Below are 19,231 nucleotides of genomic sequence, written 5' to 3'. Positions count from 1 at the left end.
AAAGGTTGATTAAGGCAGTGGGGTGAGAGAGTTGCCAGTGAGGGCTTCAGCTGCCTGGGACCATGGGACTGCCTGTGTTGTGAGTAGAAAGGAATGAGGTTTACCGATAGGGGTCTTAGTTATTATTAAGCCTGCTGAGGCGGTGCTATACGCAGCTTAATTTAATCTCAATCTGCATGATGAGTTAGGAGGAAGGACACCTGGCTTTCAGAAACCTCATGTAGTCCCACTCCACTTTTGGCCTTGTGAAAGGCTGCAGGAGTGTGTTGCAAGCTCAACTTCCACCCTGAGAAGAATTCAAGCAGGTTCTGCCACCAGTGCAACCCTCCAGGTGCCAAAGACCATCCCCTGGGTGCACCTCCAGGTTGCAGAGGGTCTGTGACCAGGAGCCGCCGCCCCCCTATACCTGTGAAGACACCTATATGAGGAGATTCCCTGGTAGGGCCCCTCTCCCTTCACCACAAGTGGAGAGAGCCTGTTAGTGTCATGCCAGCAGTTGTAAAAGGCCACCCCCAGGGTCCTGATCACTGCCACCAGCATCACTACATGCCACACACATCAAAATTAAACAAACATGAAAACTGGACGAAAAAGCATTCCACTGTTTATTATAAAGTTGGATATGGTTTTTCTAACTAGTCTGTCATTCTGAGAGATGGGAAAACTTAGAAGAATTTTTCCTGCGGTGAAAATGACCATTTTTTTTTTTTTTTTGAGGTAGCAGTAAAAATTGTTAGTAGTTGCTCCAGCTGTCCTGAGGCAGCCTTGTGCACGAAGCCTCCTGTGTCCCTCTGTGTTGGCCCAGTGAACCCGGTCGACGCCATGGAACCTCCCCTGTGTCTGGGCCAGGGCCTTCTGTGAAGAAGGGCAGGCCGGCCAAGGGCTGCAGACAGGTGCTTAAGTGTTTCTGGGAAAATGAAGATTGAAAGATGGCTCAGAACAAGTGCAGAGGAGAATTTTCCATTTTTGTTACGAACTCCTAGTTAGGACAAGTCTCAAGTCCTTTGGCAGGGCATTTCTTTCTTTCCTCTGATATCTCCCCACCCCATTTTTCTTTCTATTAAGGACATGAGAAAAGTTAAAAACAAACAAAAAAAAACATTAAATAGAAAAAAGAGATTTAAAAAATCTTCATGTTAAGAATCCTTTAGCAACTATCAAACCTCAGTTAACAAATCCATGACAAAACGAGTTCATTCAAACCTGGCCAGCCTCCACCCTCCTGCTGTGCCCTGAGGTGTCAGCAGACTTCTTTATGGTCTGACTCTCTGTGGCAGGAGCTTCCTGGCAGAGCGTGGGTTCCAGAGGCGGCCATGGACTAGAAACTGTATTTCTCAAAGTGTGGGCACTCATCCACCTTCCTCTCACTCAGCTGGGAGCCTGGTTAAAAACACTGATTTCCAAGCGCCTCCTCTACCTTCTGAACCAGAAACTGCATTTTTAAGCCACCTCACTCCTTCAACTCCTCCAGGCCTCTGCCCAAATGTCTCCTTCTCCCGAGGTCTTCCCTGACCATACTATTTCAAAGAGCCAAGTGCGCCTGCCCTCTCTCACCCTCTTGTCTGACCCTGCCATATTCCTCTGCACTTCAGTGATTCTGATGCCCCCTCAATTTGATGGGATTTAGAGCCAGAAGATTGTTTCATCTCTGTAGGCCTCAATTTTCTCATTTATAAAATGGAGATATCTTCTAACTAGAATAGGAAGAAGTGCATGAAAATACACTCAAAGCCATGATAGGGACATGAAAATGACCACCGAAAAGTGCCACTTTTCCTCGGGTGTGTTTATTGCACATCTCATCTAGCTGGGATCCAGATCTTGATTCCCAGCCTTCAAGAAGTTCAGCCTCTTTGAATTTCACTGCAATTCCCATAGAAATTTGAGCAGTCACGTTGGCCGGAGGTCTGGCTTTTCTCGCCCTGGATAAATAGCTGCACGTGGGCTCAGCACCGTTCTAGCTCCAGGTCTCCCCCTTCTTCAGGGAAGGGCTATCCGACTGCTGTGCGTCTGTATTACCTTCACTAAAGAATCTTCACGTTGTATTCTTGTGGATGGATGCCCAAATGGGCCGTAAGCACTGAGCTCGGCTTCTCAGGTGGCCAGAAATGAGCACGAGAAATTTCCTAACATTCTGCCCACCCCAGGAGCTGCCAATTGGTCAGATTAAATTTGTTAACGACATTGATGAGCAACACCTAGCTCAGAAATCCAAGGCTTGTTGTATCCCAAGCCTTCTATCAACACCAATTGGTGTGAGAATCACTTGCGGGGTGGCTAAAGTGTAGATTGCTAGGATGCACCCAGAGAGTGGAATTGGTAGGTCTAAGGTGGGCCCTCAGAATTTGCGTTTTTAACAGAAATCTCAGGTGATCCTGATGCAGTGGTCTCTGGAATCCACCGGGAGAAATGCAGCTCTCCGTGTGAAGGACTGCATGGTGCTGTGCTGAGGGTGTAAGTTGTTATTCACCCCTTGGTGAATTTCCTTGATGCCTCATGCTGTTGTCAGAACTGAACCCCACAAACCTGCTCCTCCTCAGTCTCCCTATCTCAGTAACTGGCAGCTCCACCCTTTTGGTTTCCCACATCAGGACTGAACATCATCCCACATCCAGTCTACCAGCAAACCCTCTCGGTTCCACCTTCAGAATATCCCAGACCTGGGCCCTTCTTATCCCCTGTACCAGCACTTCTTACCACCAAGGGACCAGCTCCTGTCTGATTTACTGTAGTCGGAGCATGTTACTCTTCTGCTCAAAACCCTCTAGTGCTTCCTATCTCAGTCAGATGAAAGCTCAAATCCTTCCTGTGATCTCTGAGACCCTGCATGAATGACCCAGGCCACCTCTTCTCTCACCATCCCTCCCACATGCCCACACACCCCTCCTGCCTGACAAAGCACTGCGCCTGCCCTCATCTGTGGGGTTCACTCCCTCACCTCCTCCTGGCCTCTGCTCAGTCACCTTCTCCTGAGGTCTTCCCTGACCATGCTATTAAAAAGAGCCATGTACACCTGCCCCCTCCCACCCTCTTGTCTTTCTGTGCTGTATTTCTTTGCACAGCTCTTACACATCCACCCTACTAAGTAATTTACTTGTTTATTGACTGCTGCTGGGGAGAATGTAAGCTTCAGGATGTGAATTTTTGTCTCTTTTGCTCCCTGCCATGTCCTCAGTTTCTAGACTAGGTACAGGTCTATAGTGAATGCTCAGTAAATATTTGTTGAATTAGTGAATGAATGAACAAAAATTGTAAGAAGCATTTACCTTTCACCTAACAAGCTGCCATTGTAAATGGTAAGTGTGCAAACCTGTGTGTGCACTTGGGTATGAAGGCAGGCGTGGAAGAGGGATTATAAATGGAGGCTTGCCTTCCCCCGGATTAGGGGCTGATCCATCTTCTTTCCTTCATGTGGCTGTTATGAAGCTGAAAGAGACAGTGTGTGTTCTTGGCTCAGTAAGTACCATCCTAAAAATACAATATTCCACAAAACTGTTTAAAAAGACTCCCAGGTTAGCTTAACAGTAACTAGTTAACCCATTGTAATTACAGTTTAAGTCTCATAATAGCCTTTCATGGGAGCCTGCTCATTGTTATAACTTCTTTTTCTGTAATAGAAAAATGTAGTACAGCTTCCAATCTATTTATAAACCTTTGCACAGTTGCACTTGTAAGTTGCTGGCTGCATCGCCCTGCCTCTTTTTACTTAGATAAAAGCTATGACTCCACCTAGTTTAACTCTCCATATCTATACTGTCTCTCCTCCATCTTCTCTCTCCTTGTTTCATAATTCAGCCTTAGAATAAGAATTGGGTTGCAGAATAAGGCTTCACAAAATAACTGAAATAAGATACAATCCGAGCCTGTTATTTCCTTAATTTGTGGGCAGAACAGCATGTAGAGTTTGGATTGATTTTTATCTGAATATTATGAAAATGGCTTTTTTTTTTTTTTTTTTTTTTTTGAGATGGAGTCTCTCTCTGTCGCCCAGGCTGGAGTGCAGTGGTGCGATCTCGGCTCATTGCAAACTCCGCCTGCCAGATTCACGCCATTCTCCTGCCTCAGCCTCCCGAGTAGCTGGGACTACAGGCGCCCACCACCACGCCTGGCTAATTTTTTGTATTTTTAGTAGAGACGGGGTTTCACCGTGTTAGCCAGGATGGTCTCAGTCTCCTGACCTTGTGATCCGCCTGCCTCGGCCTCCCAGTGCCGGGATTACAGGTGTGAGCCGCCGTGCCCAGCCAAATGGCTGTTCTTTAGACCTGTAGCAGATTGCCTTTTTACTTGGTGTTCAGAAGTACATTAAGAAGAAATGCGACTTCTGGCAGTGCAGGGGTGAGGAAGAGGTGTTCTACTTATTTTAGAGATGAGGAAGCTGAAAGACACAGTTTGCACAGTTTCCACAAAGCCCCCGAGGGAGGGCTGAGGTTGAGTCCTAGAGCTTGGCGCTTTCTGCAGCCCCTCATTCCTTGAGCTCTGGGAGAAAGTCCTGATGGCCCTAAAGCCATGAGCACACTCGAGAGTGTGTGAGTCCCTCCTGTAGCTGCTTCCTTACACTTAGTTGTGAATTTCTGAGGTGGAGAAACCTGAGATTTTGACACATCCAAGTTACATTCATTTCCTTTTACTCTAAATGTTTTTTTCCCTTTCTTAAACTAATAGACAGTGATACAGTTTTCTTCACAGCCATCTATTTTACCATGATCCATCCTGGGTTTTTTTTTTTTTCTGCCTTGAGTTTTATATCACTTTTCTGTTTAAGTTAAGCTTGTCACTTTCTTGTTTAAATAAAGTTGAGTCATGCCTAATTTTCTATTTTTATCAAACTGGAATGTCTTAGCCAAGTCATCAAGGCCATATACTAAATCTTGAGTCATAACTTCATTCCTACTATGTTCTAATCAGATTTTCCACTTGAACCTATACTGTCTGTCCTGCCAACCCTCAGCTTGCTGCTTTCCCAAGGATCTGCAGGCAGCACTCCAGTACTGTTCAAAAGCTAATGCCGCTGCTGCTACTCTCATTTCTTACCTGTGCTGTTTTTCAACATGCTGTAATAGTCATCTAGATAATCTTCCCTGCTTGCTTCTACCATTAAACCCAGTTTATAAAGTATGACTCGAATTATACTTGAAGTCTGTGCTGATTAACCCCAGACACGTGATGATCCCTAATCTAGTGCTCATGATCTCTGTACTTGGATCCCATTGAAGGGGTCGTGGGGAGTAGCAGTTAAGATTCTCGAGCTAGATGTCCTAGGTTCAGTTCCCACCTTTGCCACTCACTGCCTGTGCGACTTCAGGTGCTTTCGTCTACTGTGCCTCAGCTTTATCTGCAAACAGGGGTTAAAAAATTGTCCCTGGCCAGAGTGGTGGCTCATACCTGTAATCCCAGCATTTTGGGAGGCCTAGGTGGGAAGATCACTTGAGCCCAGGAGTTCGAGACCGAGACCAACCTGGGCAACGCAGGGAGACCCCTCCCCCCAACCCACCCTACCAAAAAATAAAGTAGGCAGGTGTGATGCACGCTTGTGGCTGCGGCTACTCAAAAGGCTGAAATAGGAGGATCACTTGAGCCTGGGAAGTCGAGCTTGCAGTGAGCCGAGATGGCACCACTGCTCTCCAGCTTGGGTGACAGAGCAAAACTCTGTCTCAACAGCAACAAAAAAAGTCCCTGCTACCTAGGGTTGTTGTGCAAATTAAGAGTTGTTGGCCGGGCAAGGTGGCTCACGCCTGTAATCCCAGCACTTTGGGAGGCCGAGGCAGGTGGATCACGAGGTCAGGAGATCAGGACCATCCTGGCTAACATGGTGAAACCCTGTCTCTACTAAAAAATACAAAAAATTAGCCGAGCGTGGTGGCGGGTGCCTGTAGTCCCAGCTACTCAGGAGGCTGAGGCAAGAGAATGCCGTGAACCTGGGAGGCGCAGCTTGCAGTGAGCTGAGATCATGCCACTGCACTCCAGCCTGGGTGACAGAGCGAGACTCTGTTTAAAAAAAAAAAAAAAAAAAAGATTGTTAAATGTAAAGCTTGTATATGTTAAGCGCGATTTAAGTGTTAACTTTGTTATATTTTTATTTGCTGATGGAGGTCTTTATCTTGGTGACATTGTTACCTATAATGCTATGTCTCATTAGCTCCTTTACTTTCTGCTCTCCCTGGGAATACTGGGTAAAGATTGATCTTTGGATTTCTTCCTCCCCTCCTGTCTCCTCGATTCCAGATAGACCTGGAACACAACTACCACTTGGTTTTTCCTAAGAGTAGGGTGGGTGTCCTCCTTCATGCCAGCATCAGTGTCTCACACTAGAATTCCATGCCATCCCTGCTCAACAGCATGCTCCTGGAGTCTCCAGCCAACTCCACCTCCTGGGGATGTGGAGGCAGAGGTGTGTGCAGCCGCTTGGCCTCCTGGTGGCCATGCTTGGGATTGGCATATTTCCTAGTGCCCCGGAGAAAGCACCCTCCTGTCCATCCACAACCCCCGCCACACCCTACCCCCTTGGCTATTTCCTTTATGAACTATGGCGTTTGCTCCAGTTTCCCCATTTCTTTGTAGCACAGATGGCCCTCTTCTTTTAATGGGCAGAATAAGTAGGAAATGGAAGAAACAGCTGCCAGAGCACTGAGTTTATCCTAGTCCTCCATAATTTCTTGGAAGATCTGCGAGTGGGGCCCAAGCTGTCTGCTATTGCGTGGAAATCATGCTTGTACCATACCCATCATAGTTAAACCCTGCCAAGGGCATAGGGCATTTTAATAGCTTGAATCCCTGTTGCTTTGCCCTCCTCTGTCCCCTTCTCCCCATGCCTTTTCTTTGAGGTAGGTGCCTGTGTTCTTTAAGACCCTTCCCTCAAAACAATCTTGGTAGTGAGACCAGCTATTATCTTTAAGTTCAGTGTTACCTAAAAGAAGGATGGTTAGACATAAGACATTTGTTAGCTTCTCTATTTGTCTTCCTCTCAGGATGTGTTTAGGTTGAACCATATAAAAGTGCTGATACTTAGCCCTTTTTGACCCACAAAAATAGTGGTTTCATGAAGTTCAACCTAACATGTACTTACTGGTTTCCTTTCATTTTACTGCACTCAAACCCACGGGTGCAGCCTCATCTTAGTTCACCAACTCTGCAATGAGACCCAGCCGGGAGCAGTAAGCAATTCTTCTTGCCAGCAGACAAAGCAGGTTAATTCCCTTGGGTTGAATGTTATGCCGGTCTCTTAAACATCAAAAACTGTTTGTTATGATCTAAACTGCTTCTATGGAGCAGATGTTGTGTCCCTGATGCAGCAATGACATTGGAATCATTTAGTCCTTTTAAGGCAAGTTTGTTTTATTTTTCAGTCTTCACGTATAATGCTGCCAACAAGGAAACCTGTGAACACAACCACAGACAATGCTCCCGGCATGCCTTCTGCACGGACTATGCCACTGGCTTCTGCTGCCACTGCCAATCCAAGTTTTATGGAAATGGGAAGCACTGTCTGCCTGAAGGTAGTTGACTGGGGCTGGGAACTCCTGTGTGTCTATTCCTGCTGCTTACCTGTTTCCAGCTACCACTGTGAGCTCTGCTTTATGGACCAAACATCACTACTTAAATCAGAGTGCTATCAACTTGCAGATGCTCAATAAATGTGTGAGGAATGAACTGGTTTGGGCTGATTCCCAATTTGAGGATTATCCAGAAACGCTTCCTTCTGCCAGCTCATTAGAGCCAAAGTGTAGTGGAGAGGAGGAGGAGGGGAGAAGACAGACTGGAGGCAGGACTGTTTCATAGATGGATAATTGGTTGGTTAGGAAATCATTAAAGCGACTTGCTAAAGAGTGAGTTTTGGAAGTTGTCAGTGGAATAATTATACCTGTGTACACCCATCTCTAGCCAGGATGATGTCCAAGCCTAACTGGATTTGCTGTCTTTTAGGGGCACCTCACCGAGTGAATGGGAAAGTGAGTGGCCACCTCCATGTGGGCCATACACCCGTGCACTTCACTGATGTGGACCTGCATGCGTATATCGTGGGCAATGATGGCAGAGCCTACACGGCCATCAGCCACATCCCACAGCCAGCAGCCCAGGCCCTCCTCCCCCTCACACCAATTGGAGGCCTGTTTGGCTGGCTCTTTGCTTTAGAAAAACCTGGCTCTGAGAACGGCTTCAGCCTCGCAGGTGAGTAGGGCCTCTGAGAAGGCCGGTAGTCAGCGTTGCTTTGGCAGTGGTGCTCCTTGGGCCTTTACGCAGTGACAGAGGAATCACTTGTTTAATGTACTAGAGCCACATGTGTGTAGTTTTCCGGCCAGAGGTTGTTGGGAATGGTTTGACCTCACATCACTGATTTTTGAAAGGCAGTGATTTCATCTAAATGTTCTCCCAGCTGTTCTGAGAAACAGGATGATTCCATTCAGAACATTTGTGTCCTCTTACCCCAATTTGTTGAAGCATATTTGTCAGGCTTTTTAAATTATGCACAGATCTGTCAAATGCAAAAATGGTACTTGGGGCACCTGGGGATGATTTTACTTCATGGGGAAGGGGTGCCCTTCTCCTCCCAGCTCCACAACCTATAATAGTATAGGCCGGTGCACCCCAGACTTGAACCTGCACACACATCACTTGGAGGTCTTGTCAAAATGTAAATTCTGGTTCAGCAGGCCTGGGGTGGGGTCTGTGATTTTGCTTTTCTACCAAGCTAGGAGGTGAGGTACCAGTGTTGCTGGAAAGGCCACCCGTTGACAACAAGGATTTAGAAGATACTTTTTGGATTCTCACCTTCCAACCTGAAAACTTGTTTGCTAGAGGTTTTATCTTTATTGCATGAAAAATAGTTTTGTGAGAAGTTCTTTCTCCATCTTTAACTGCAGAGCTCGGTAGCTGTTAATAGGTTCTTGCTTTAATCAAAATTTGAATAAAGCCCTTGGGTCAAAAGTAGATAAAATATGGCACACCTGGATAAATTTGTATTTCAGATAAACAATTTTCTAGTATAAGTATTACCCACATATTGCATGAGACATACTTATCTGAAATTCAAACAAAACCCTGAATGTCTTAGGTGGTAGTTTTTTTGTTTTTGTTTTTTTGTTGTTAGGTTTATTTGTTTGTTTGTTTTTTGCTAAGTCTAGCAACCTTAGAGAAAAGTCAAGGACGTTCCCAAGAGTATTTCTCACAGAATACAAGTTTGTTCAAAGAGAAGCTGGGTGAGGTAAGGCAGGATGAAACCATATTCTTCAATGGAAAAGTTTGGGAACTTATGGAATCAACAGCTGATAGTGCTTACTCTCAGATCTCAGATAATCTCCTTAGGCACGATCTCCAACAGCAGTAGAAATTGGGAGGGGGCAGTATATACTGGTAACTTTAAGCAAGACCTCTTTTCATCCCTGTGCTGAATGTTTTTCATCTCCAGGTGCTGCCTTTACCCATGACATGGAAGTTACATTCTACCCGGGAGAGGAGACGGTTCGTATCACTCAAACTGCTGAGGGACTTGACCCAGAGAACTACCTGAGCATTAAGACCAACATTCAAGGCCAGGTGCCTTACGTCCCAGCAAATTTCACAGCCCACATTTCTCCCTACAAGGAGCTGTACCACTACTCGGACTCCGGTATGTATAACCAGTCTTCACATCTGTAAAATGGGGATTATGTCCATCTCACAAGATAGATACAAGGCTTAAATGACTTACATGGCATGTCCTTAGAACAGTGCGTGGAACATAAAATGAGCTCTATTATGTTATTACTCTTATTGTTACCATGAAATACATCGTGTAAGTGAGCAGAATGGCTGCTATACACAAGAATATCTATATCCATACCTAGTATTTTCAAATAATAAAATAGCAACATTGTCCATGGGGTGGGTAGGGATGGTATAATTATATACAGTTTTTAACCATCCTACTTTCTGCAACATGGAAAAATAGTGATTATTGGAATTTGTATTTATCTCAACCTTGTTTCAGCTGATGAGTTCAGGCCGCTTTAAAAAAAAAAAAAATCACAGAAAGAGGCCAGGTGCAATGGCTCATGCCTGTAATCCCACCACTTTGGGAGGCCAAGGTGGGTGGATCACCTGAGGTCAGGAGTTCGAGACCAGCCTGGCCAACATGGTGAAAACCTGTTTCTACTAAAAATACAAAAATTAGCAGGGTGTGGTGGCACGCTCCTGCAATCCCAGCTACTTGGGAGGCTGAGGCAGGAGAATCATCTGAACCTGGGAAGTGGAGGTTGCAGTGAGCCGAGATTGTGCCATTGTACTCCAGCCTGGGCGACAAAGCAAGACTCCATCTCAAAAACAAAACCAAAAAACACAGAGATGCTATAATGTATTATAAAACTAATGTTAGATTTGGAGTCAAAAGATAAGAATTTATATCCTGGACTTGCCATTTAATATCTATAGGGAAAGGCCTCTTAATATGTGAGAATGTATTTTCTCATCTTTTGCATGGAACTAAAAATGCTTTTTCTATATTATGTGGTCAATGTGTGCGAAGCGTGATGTGTTCTGTGAAAATACTACCTGCGCGCAGGATGCTGCCTCCATCACAGCTGCTGTTGTGCAGCACAGCAATCCGGATTGAGTTGTGCCTTTCCTCTGACCCCTGCTGCTCCTATGCTGAGAGCTGGCAGCCTGGCAGGAGATGTAGGGAAGACAAGGGGAAGCAGAGACCTGGGCTGTGAACAAAATGGTCAGTGTCCGGATCACTGACCTGAGCTTGACTCCTAGACTCAGATGGTGAGAGACAACCCTTTCCCTTCTCTGGAATCCTTCAGATTTACGGAAGTGCGAGGTGTTGGAAGTCGTCACTTCTGTGAAATGTAGAGGATGGATTGGTTTAAAATTTAGGGTGTAGAGTCAAACCAATGTGAGTTTCAGTTCCAGCTCTACCATGTAGCAGCATTGCATCTTAGGCTACTTAACCTTTGTGAGCCTCTGATCACATGATTTAGTGCCCACCTCACCAGGCTGTTGTGAGGAATAAATGAGGCAGTATGTAGAGAGCACTGTTGGCATGGCTGGCCCTTAGTAACACTTATTCTTTGTGTATAATAACATGGACAATTGTATTGCCTTCTCCCTCTCAGCACTGTGGCTTTGCATCCACTCAGGTTTTTGGTATTTCCTTGCACATTTTTTCATATAAACTCAGGAAGTTCCCAAGGGAACACACTCCAAGAATGAGATGAAAAACTCTGCAGAAAAATCCACCTCACATGAAAATCTCTGTATTTAATATTTTTAAAAAATTACCACTGTGTTTGTTGCAGCTGTGACCTCTACAAGTTCCAGAGACTACTCTCTGACTTTTGGTGCAATCAACCAAACATGGTCCTACCGCATCCACCAGAACATCACTTACCAGGTGTGCAGGCACGCCCCCAGACGCCCGTCCTTCCCCACCACCCAGCAGCTGAACGTGGACCGGGTCTTTGCCTTGTATAATGATGAAGAAAGAGTGCTTAGATTTGCTGTGACCAATCAAATTGGCCCAGTCAAAGGTAAGGTTTCCTTTTTTGTTGTTGGGTAAAAATGACATCCTTTTAAGTAGAGTTAGAATGATTCACAGAGGTTACTAAGGGTTACCTAGTGCCATGCTGTGTTACGTGCTAGGTGTAAGGATGAATAGAGCAGATCCTTGCCCTTGAGTTGGAAACAGAGGCAGAAAAGAGTTTTAGGGCAGGGAACAGTGTCCCTGCCAAAGTCAGGAAATAGAGCATAGTATGTGAAGCTGGTTTATAGCAATACCCAACTGTGCGTGCCAATCAGGAATATACCTGTGAACAAGGCAGACTGGAATTAGGAGGGAGAGTGATGCTGACAAGTATTTGTTACAAGTGTGATGAGAGCAGGGCACTGTGAGTCTAGTTTGAAGATTCAGAAAAGATGTCCCCAAGAAAGTGACATTTTAGCTAAAACAGATGAGAAGAATTTCATCCAAAACTAAGGTGGAGCAAAGAGCTAGTATCTGGAAAAACCAAACATCATAGAACTTGATGTATAACCTCCCCCTCCATGATTCCCAGAACATTATACTTAATGGTGAAAGACTGGATGCTTTTCCCTGAAGCTTAGGAACAAGACAAGGATGTCTGCTGTTGCCACTTTTATTCAATTCAGTACTAGAATTTCTAGCCAGGGTGATTAGGCAAGAACACAAAATAAAAGCCATCTAAATTGGAAAAGGACAAAGTAAAATTAGTCTCAGATGACATTTTGTGTAGAAAATCTCAGGAATTCACTAAAACACTATTAGAACTAAAGAACAAGTTCGCAATGTTATAAGATATGCAAGATCAGTACACCAAATTGTATTTCTCTATAGTAGCAATGAGCAAACTGAAGATTAGGAAACTGTTTCAAAAAGAGATAAATTTTTAAAAAGAAGTGCAGTACTTGTACATTGCATCCCACAAAACATTTTTGGAAAAAAATTTAAGACCCAGTTAAATGGGAAGATGTTCCACATTCATGGATTGGAAGACTTAATACTGTTAAGATGTGAATACCTCCCAAATTGATCTATTAATTCAACATAATCCCTATCAGAATCTCAGCTGGCTCTTTGCAGAAATTGGCAAGCTGATTCTAGAATTTATATGGAAATTCAAAGAACACAGAATAGCCAAAACAATCTTGGAAAAGAATAAAGTCAGACTTGTATTTCTCAAACTCGAAATCTAGAGTAATCAAGACAGTGTGGTCCTGGGGTAAGGATACATGTAAAGATCAAAGGAACAGAAGTGGGAACCCAGAAATACTCACATTAAAAGTCAATTGCTTTTTCAACAACAGTGCCGGGAGTGGGGAGGAGGGATAGCATTAGGAGATATAACTAATGCTGAATGACGAGTTAATGGGTGCAGCGCACCAACATGGCACATGTACACATATGTAACAAACCTGCACATTGTAAACATGTACCCTAAAACTTAAAGTTTAATAATAATAGAATCCTGATGGTTAAAAGACAAAACAAAACAAAACAAAAAACACAGTGCCAAAACAATTCAATGGAGAAAGAATAGTCTTTTAAACTATTGTTAACTATGGTGCTGGGACCACTGAGTGACCACATACAAAAGAATGAAGTTGAACCTTTTACCTCACAGCATATCCAACTCAAAATGGGCCAACAGACCTAAGTGTAAGAGTTAAAACTTTTAGAAGAAAACATATGGGTAAATTTTTGTGACTTTGAATTTGGTAATGGTTTCTTAGGTACGACACTAAAAGCACAAGCAACAGCAAAATAAACTGGGTGTCATCAAAATTTTAACAGTTTGTGCTTCAGAGGACATTATTAACAAAGTGAAAACACAGCCATAGAATGGGAGACAGTATTTTAAATCATGTGATATTTGTTCTAGAGTATACGAAGTACTCTTACAACTCAATAAAAAAACAGGCTAACTAAAAGATGGGCAAAGGATCTGCAAGGACCTCTCTCCAAAAAGATATACAGATACCCAATGGGCATGTGTAAAGATGCTCAGCATCATTAGTCATCAGGGAAATGCAAATCAAAACCACAATGAGATACTACTTTACATCATGTGGTCGAGTATAATCAAAAAACGGGTAATAACAAGTGTTGACAAGAACGTGGAAAATTCGGAACCCTCATACGTTGCTGGTGTGATTATAAAATGATGTGGCTACTGTGAAAAACAAAATAGTGGTTTCTCAAAGTGAAACACAAAGTTACCATTTAATGGAGCAATTCTACTCCTCTCTATATACCCAAAAGAAATGAAAACATAGATCCCCGCAAAAACTTATTCGTGTATATTCATAGTGGCAGTATTCGTAATAGCCAAAAGGTGGAAGCAACATACATGCCCATCAGTTGATGGACACCAAAAAATATATTCATATACTGGAATATTATTCAACCATAAAAAGGAATGAAGTACGGATACATGCTGCAACATGGATGAACTCTGAAAACCTTAAGTGAAGGTAGTCAGTGACAAAGGACAGCATACTGAATGGTTACAATTATGTGAAATATCCAAAATAGGCAAATCCACATACATAGAAAGCACATTCATGGTTGCCCAGGGCTAAGAGATAATGAGAGCATAGGGCGTTAATAGCTAAAGGGTACAGGGTTAATTTTGGGGGTGATGAAAATGTTCTGAAATTGATTGTGGTGACGGTTGTATAACACTGAATATACTAAATTGTTTAATTATGTACTTTAAACGGATGAATTGTATGGTATGTGAATTACTTCTCAACTGAAGGCCAGGCATGCTGGCTTATGCCTGTAATCCCAGCACTTTGGGAGGCTGAGGTGGGTGGATCACCTGAGGTCAGGAGTTCAAGACCAGCCTGGCCAACATGGTGAAACCCTGTCTCTACAAAATAAAACAAATATATATATATATATACAAAAAAATTTAGCCAGGTGTGGTGGCATGTGTCTGTAGTCCCAGCTACTCAGGAGGCTGAAACAGGAGAACTGATTGAACCCAGGAGGCGGAGGTTGCAGTGAGCCAAGATTGTGCCATTGCATTCCAGCCTGTGCAACAGAGTGAGACTCTGTCTCAAAAAATAAAAATAAATGGAAGCAAATAGTAGTAGAAACAAAACTCTAAAACCATTCTCATCGGGCACAGTGGCTTACACCTGTAATCCCAGCTACTCTGGAGGCTGAGGTGGGAGGATCACCTGAGCCCAGGAGTTTGAGGCCAGCGTTGGCCACATAACAAGACCCCGTCTCAAAGTAAGCAGTGGTTCTCAAATTTCAATGACCATTAGCCTCACCTGTGAAGACTGATTTTAAAATGTTCTAGGCATATCATGTCACAGAAAGACATGCAGGAAACTTAAAAGCATGTTGCTCTGTGAAAGCAGCTAGTCTGAAAAGGCTACATACAGAATCATTCTAACCATGACATTCTGGAAAAGGTTACACTATAGAGACAGTAAAAAGATCAGTGGTTGCCAGTGGTTCAGGAGGAAGAAGGAGAAGGATGCATAGGTGGAACATGGGATTTTTAGGGCAGTGAAACTATTCTGTATGATATTGTAATGTTGGTTATAGGCCATTATGCGTTTGTCAGTCTATAGAACTGTCCAACACCAAGAGTGAGCCCTACTGCAGACTATGGGCATTAGTTAATAATGTGTCAGTATTGATTGGGGATAACAAATGCACCACACTAATGCACAATGTTGATAATAGGGGAAACTGCACATTTTGGGTGGGGGGATATGGGAGCTCTGTACTTTCTGCTCCATTTTTCTCTAAATGTAAAACCATCCTAAAAAGCAAGGTCTTAATTATTAAGAAATGTTTCAAGCAAGCCAGAGGATGAGCTTGTGAAGTCAGGGAACTCTACAGATGGGAAGTGGCTTTGTCAGATCAAGGGGACATTTTAATTCTGAAAACCAGGTCATGTTTTCCCCTAGAATGTAAGAGCCACACCAGGAGAAAAAAACCATCTTCCTCAATTCAGCCACTGTATTGAAACTGTTGAGCCCAGAGTTAGCTCCTCAGCGAGGTGAATCTGTAAGTGATACGCGGTTCTGTGCTTTGTTATTGGAGCTGAGGGCTCCTTAAGCCTCAGCAGGCTCAATAAAGAAGTGTTGCTTCAGCAATATGACGAGATTAAGGTACAAGGACTAGACTCTTTTCTAGGATGTGAAAGTGACTTGTAATGAGAATCCCGAGGTGCTTTGGTTTTAAGAAACTTGGTTGGGAATGTAGGCATTAGGTGCCCAGAGATTGGATTGTAAGGTAGCAAATGAACACATGAAAATGTGAGTTGATTTTAGAGGAACATGTAAATTAGAAAGGGAAAGATTGCTGTAGTAGATTTCTCAAAGGGAGATTTAAACCTACTGGGGAGAATGGTCTTTACCTTTAAATGTCCAGGTCACCCCTGTGTTGGGTGTAGGCATCTGATCTGTAAAAGCAACTGTTAGTGAAATAATTTCCCAGGCTATGGAGTCCCATTCAGATTCTGGAACCATTTAGGAAAAAGATGTGTCTCTGGGTATATTTTTCCTAGAGACATACCAAATGAGAGTAAGAAAGGATCAGAGAAAGCAAACTGGCAGGTACCAAGTTGCTTGTTTTCTTTAGAATTTTATGATTTTCCCTCCCACCCCAGTCAAATAATAATATCAAAGGATGGTTTACTTGGTGCCAAGTACTGTTCTAAGCACCTTACATGAATTAACTCATTTAATCCCCACAATGACCTCTACCCAATGGTGGGGTGGGGGTGGGGTTACTTGTTATCCCATTTTACAGATGATGAGACTGAGGTATAGAAATGAAGTAATTTGCCTGGTCATAGTAAGTGACCTGGGTGAGCTGGGACTCAAACTCAGGCACTGGCTCCAGTACGCACACCCTTACCCCTCATGGCTCTGCTGTTCCACAGTGGCCTCATGACTGCCTCATAATTTAGACCAAACTTTGAAAGAGGCAATGTGTGTCTTTTAAACCCTTTGTGTTTGAACCCTACTTCATCCACACACAGCAGTACTGTTCATTCTACCTGAATAGGAGGGAAAAAAAGAAAAACAAAAAAGAAACCCAAAAGTTTTTTCTTTCCCCTCTTGGTACACAGCAGTATCTTCCTAAGAACTGCTCAGTTTTTCCAGAGGGAACTATCATCTAGTTGGAATTCATGTGAAACAGCGCAGCTGTCCACACCTGATGTGGGTGTGGTGTGACTTCCCAGGGCGAGGATGCAGAACTGGGGTGTCTTTCCCAGTGAGTAATTGGAGCCTCTGTCCCTCGGTGACTTCTCAACCAGCAGTGCCACCCCCCACCAACTGTTTGAGCTTTAAGCTTTAAGTGTGAGTCAGCTGTTTTTTGTTGTTGTTGGTTGGTTGGTTGTTTTGTGGGGTCATAAAACACGATCCAAAAATGCTTCCTGTCCTTCCACTTCACGGGTCCTTTTGGCGAGTTGAGGAGGCTCTGGGCAGAGGGCTGTGCAGTGAAGCTGAAGGGACTGTTCCTTTAAGGAAAACCGCTCTTCCCCTTGATTAAATGAGTAAATTAGTTCCAGATCCTCTGTTAAGAGAGTCAGGCAGTTTAAGAGGGTGAGGGTGAAATAGAAAATGTCTTAAGAAGGATACTGTGTTCTTTACTTACTATAATAGGAGAAAAGCTTACAAGTCATAGAGAATGAGTTGTGAAATGGTTTTAGAAATGTATTTTAAAAATGTTTTGGGAAGCCAAGTTCAGTGAATGGGGCCCTGTGCTCAGAAGAGCTCCATGCTTGGTTTAACGCTGTGCTTTGAACCGTGGGCTCCACATTTTCATTTTGCACTGGGGATTGCAAATTATGGAACTAATCCTGTCAGTGACATACATTTTAAATCAGTATTGAGTAATTAGGGACACTTTCTTCTCAATTTTAGGTAGGATAATATATCCTGTCCAAGTTTGCAAGTCAACTTTTGAGCTGAGTTTTTGTTTTTTGTTTTTTGTTTTTTTTTAATGCCTAGCAGGGTGGTAAGCTCTTGATGTCCATGTGAACACACTAATCTTTGCTGGAATGTGCCATGGTGAAATTTTGATGCTGGAAAGTACTGAATAAGAAGGCTAAGCATTAGTATTTATAAATCAAAACATGTTGACAATTACTTCCTGCTTTGGTGGGGTATGCCAGGCATTTTGTACAGAATCTTCCTAAAATGGAGAAATAATGATGGGGGATGATCACGTTCTTGTCTTACATTGGGTCCTAATGGATGAGGACATGACCTTGTCCTTAGTTATAACCTATTGAGGACTGACTCAGGAACCTGGTCTAGGCTCAAGTTAACTCGGCAACCACAACCCCAGTGCGGTGCCTCTTTCCTGTCAGCCAAGAGATCCAGAGGAACGGACCTCCAGGGATGTCTGCATGCTTCAGGGAGCTAGGCTTATGCTGACATAGTTCATCAGGTTTAAAAAGTGCTGGAATTATTTATTGGTCCTTTGTTTTGGCAAAGATTCTGTTACTCCAGCCAACAACATTGTGGTGAACTGAGGATAAACCCATAGCCCTCCTTATTTTCAGCCAATAATACGGGAATCAATAATACGGGAATATTCCACTACAAGAATGCACTGTGGTGTTTCTTATAAAGTGGGATGGAAAGAGTTTACCAGAAAACAAGGCTGTCTCAGCCAAGGCGTCCCAGCTCACAGCAGGCTATGAGAGGGCACTGGAAGAGCCATAACGTGGGCAGTAGGGCAGGCACGGGGGAGAATGCCAGACACCCTGAAGGACTTGGGAGTGAGTCCAGTCTATGAGGTCAGCTGCAGCAGTCAGCACTTGGGATCTAGATTAGGAGTCACTCTGGGCAAGTCTCCCCCCATAGCAGTGGGGTTGTGGTTGCCAAGTTAACTTGAGAGTATAGACCAGGTTCCTGAGTCAGCATCTGTTACAATGGAGAACAACAGGGTCATGTCCTCATTGAAGGCTCAGTATAAGACAAGAACCTGATTCTCTCCTGTTGTTATTTCTCCATTTTAATAGAAGATTCTGTACAAAGTGGGGTGGGAGACACGGGTCAGAAAGAGTGAAATGATAGAGAATCCAGGAGGAGGTGGTAAAATGGGTGGTACTGCCAGTGTCTGCCTACAGATGCCATGATGCTGGTGTCTGTGAGTAGTGAGAACTGGTGAGCAGGATGGGACTCAGAGGATGCTAAGCTGGCTATCAAGACAGGGCCTCAGGCACAGAAGTATGAGGCAGAAGCCTGAGTTATTACAACTTAGATGGATCTCCCTTTGTAGCAGAGATGGCTCAATGTAGAATCTGACAGGCTTAGCTGGGGCTCTGGAAATCTTTTGAGTCTAAGATTAGAGTTAATTCTAGGGACTGAGGTTGAGCTAGAACCTCAAATAATGATGAACAGTGGCCCCACTGAGAAGGCAGAAGGAGTGCAGTCAGTAGAGACTGGGTAGACCTGCCAATGGGGAATTGCCTTTCAAATATGTTCTGTTGGGTTTTCTTAATTTTCTTTAGCAGGATTGGCAGATGTACATATTCCTATTTCCATTTTACATGGCAGACTCAGAAGTACACAGAAGTGCCAGAGTTGATAGATTCATTCTACCTGAGCATCTGACACTCCTTCCAATACCTCTGTGCCATTGGCTTAGACTAGATAACTTCATGAAGTTCCTTCAGTGAGGGTTGCAGCAAAGCGGTGGAAAGCATGAGCTATGGAACCAGACTGCTAGACTTTTATTCCAGCTCCATCCACC

General features: G+C 43.8%; 1 protein-coding gene across 4 annotated transcripts in view; it reads left to right on the top strand.

Moving 5' to 3' along the window:
- The window catches only part of NID2 (nidogen 2), a 65,495-nt gene that overhangs the window by 19,869 nt on the left and 26,395 nt on the right, over positions 1-19,231 (top strand). For all 4 annotated transcript variants that reach the window (XM_034937553.3, XM_008957067.5, XM_055097585.2 and 1 more), the window contains 4 exons: positions 7,344-7,493; positions 7,921-8,166; positions 9,404-9,604; positions 11,274-11,504. In XM_034937553.3, the coding sequence (XP_034793444.2) occupies positions 7,344-7,493; positions 7,921-8,166; positions 9,404-9,604; positions 11,274-11,504 (828 nt within the window). The remainder of the gene's footprint in view (positions 1-7,343; positions 7,494-7,920; positions 8,167-9,403; positions 9,605-11,273; positions 11,505-19,231) is intronic.

Source organism: Pan paniscus, chromosome 15 (assembly GCF_029289425.2).
Source record: "Pan paniscus chromosome 15, NHGRI_mPanPan1-v2.0_pri, whole genome shotgun sequence".
Taxonomy (NCBI): domain Eukaryota; kingdom Metazoa; phylum Chordata; class Mammalia; order Primates; family Hominidae; genus Pan; species Pan paniscus.
Note: the sequence above shows the minus strand (reverse complement) of the source record. Positions and strands in the feature narration are given on the sequence as shown.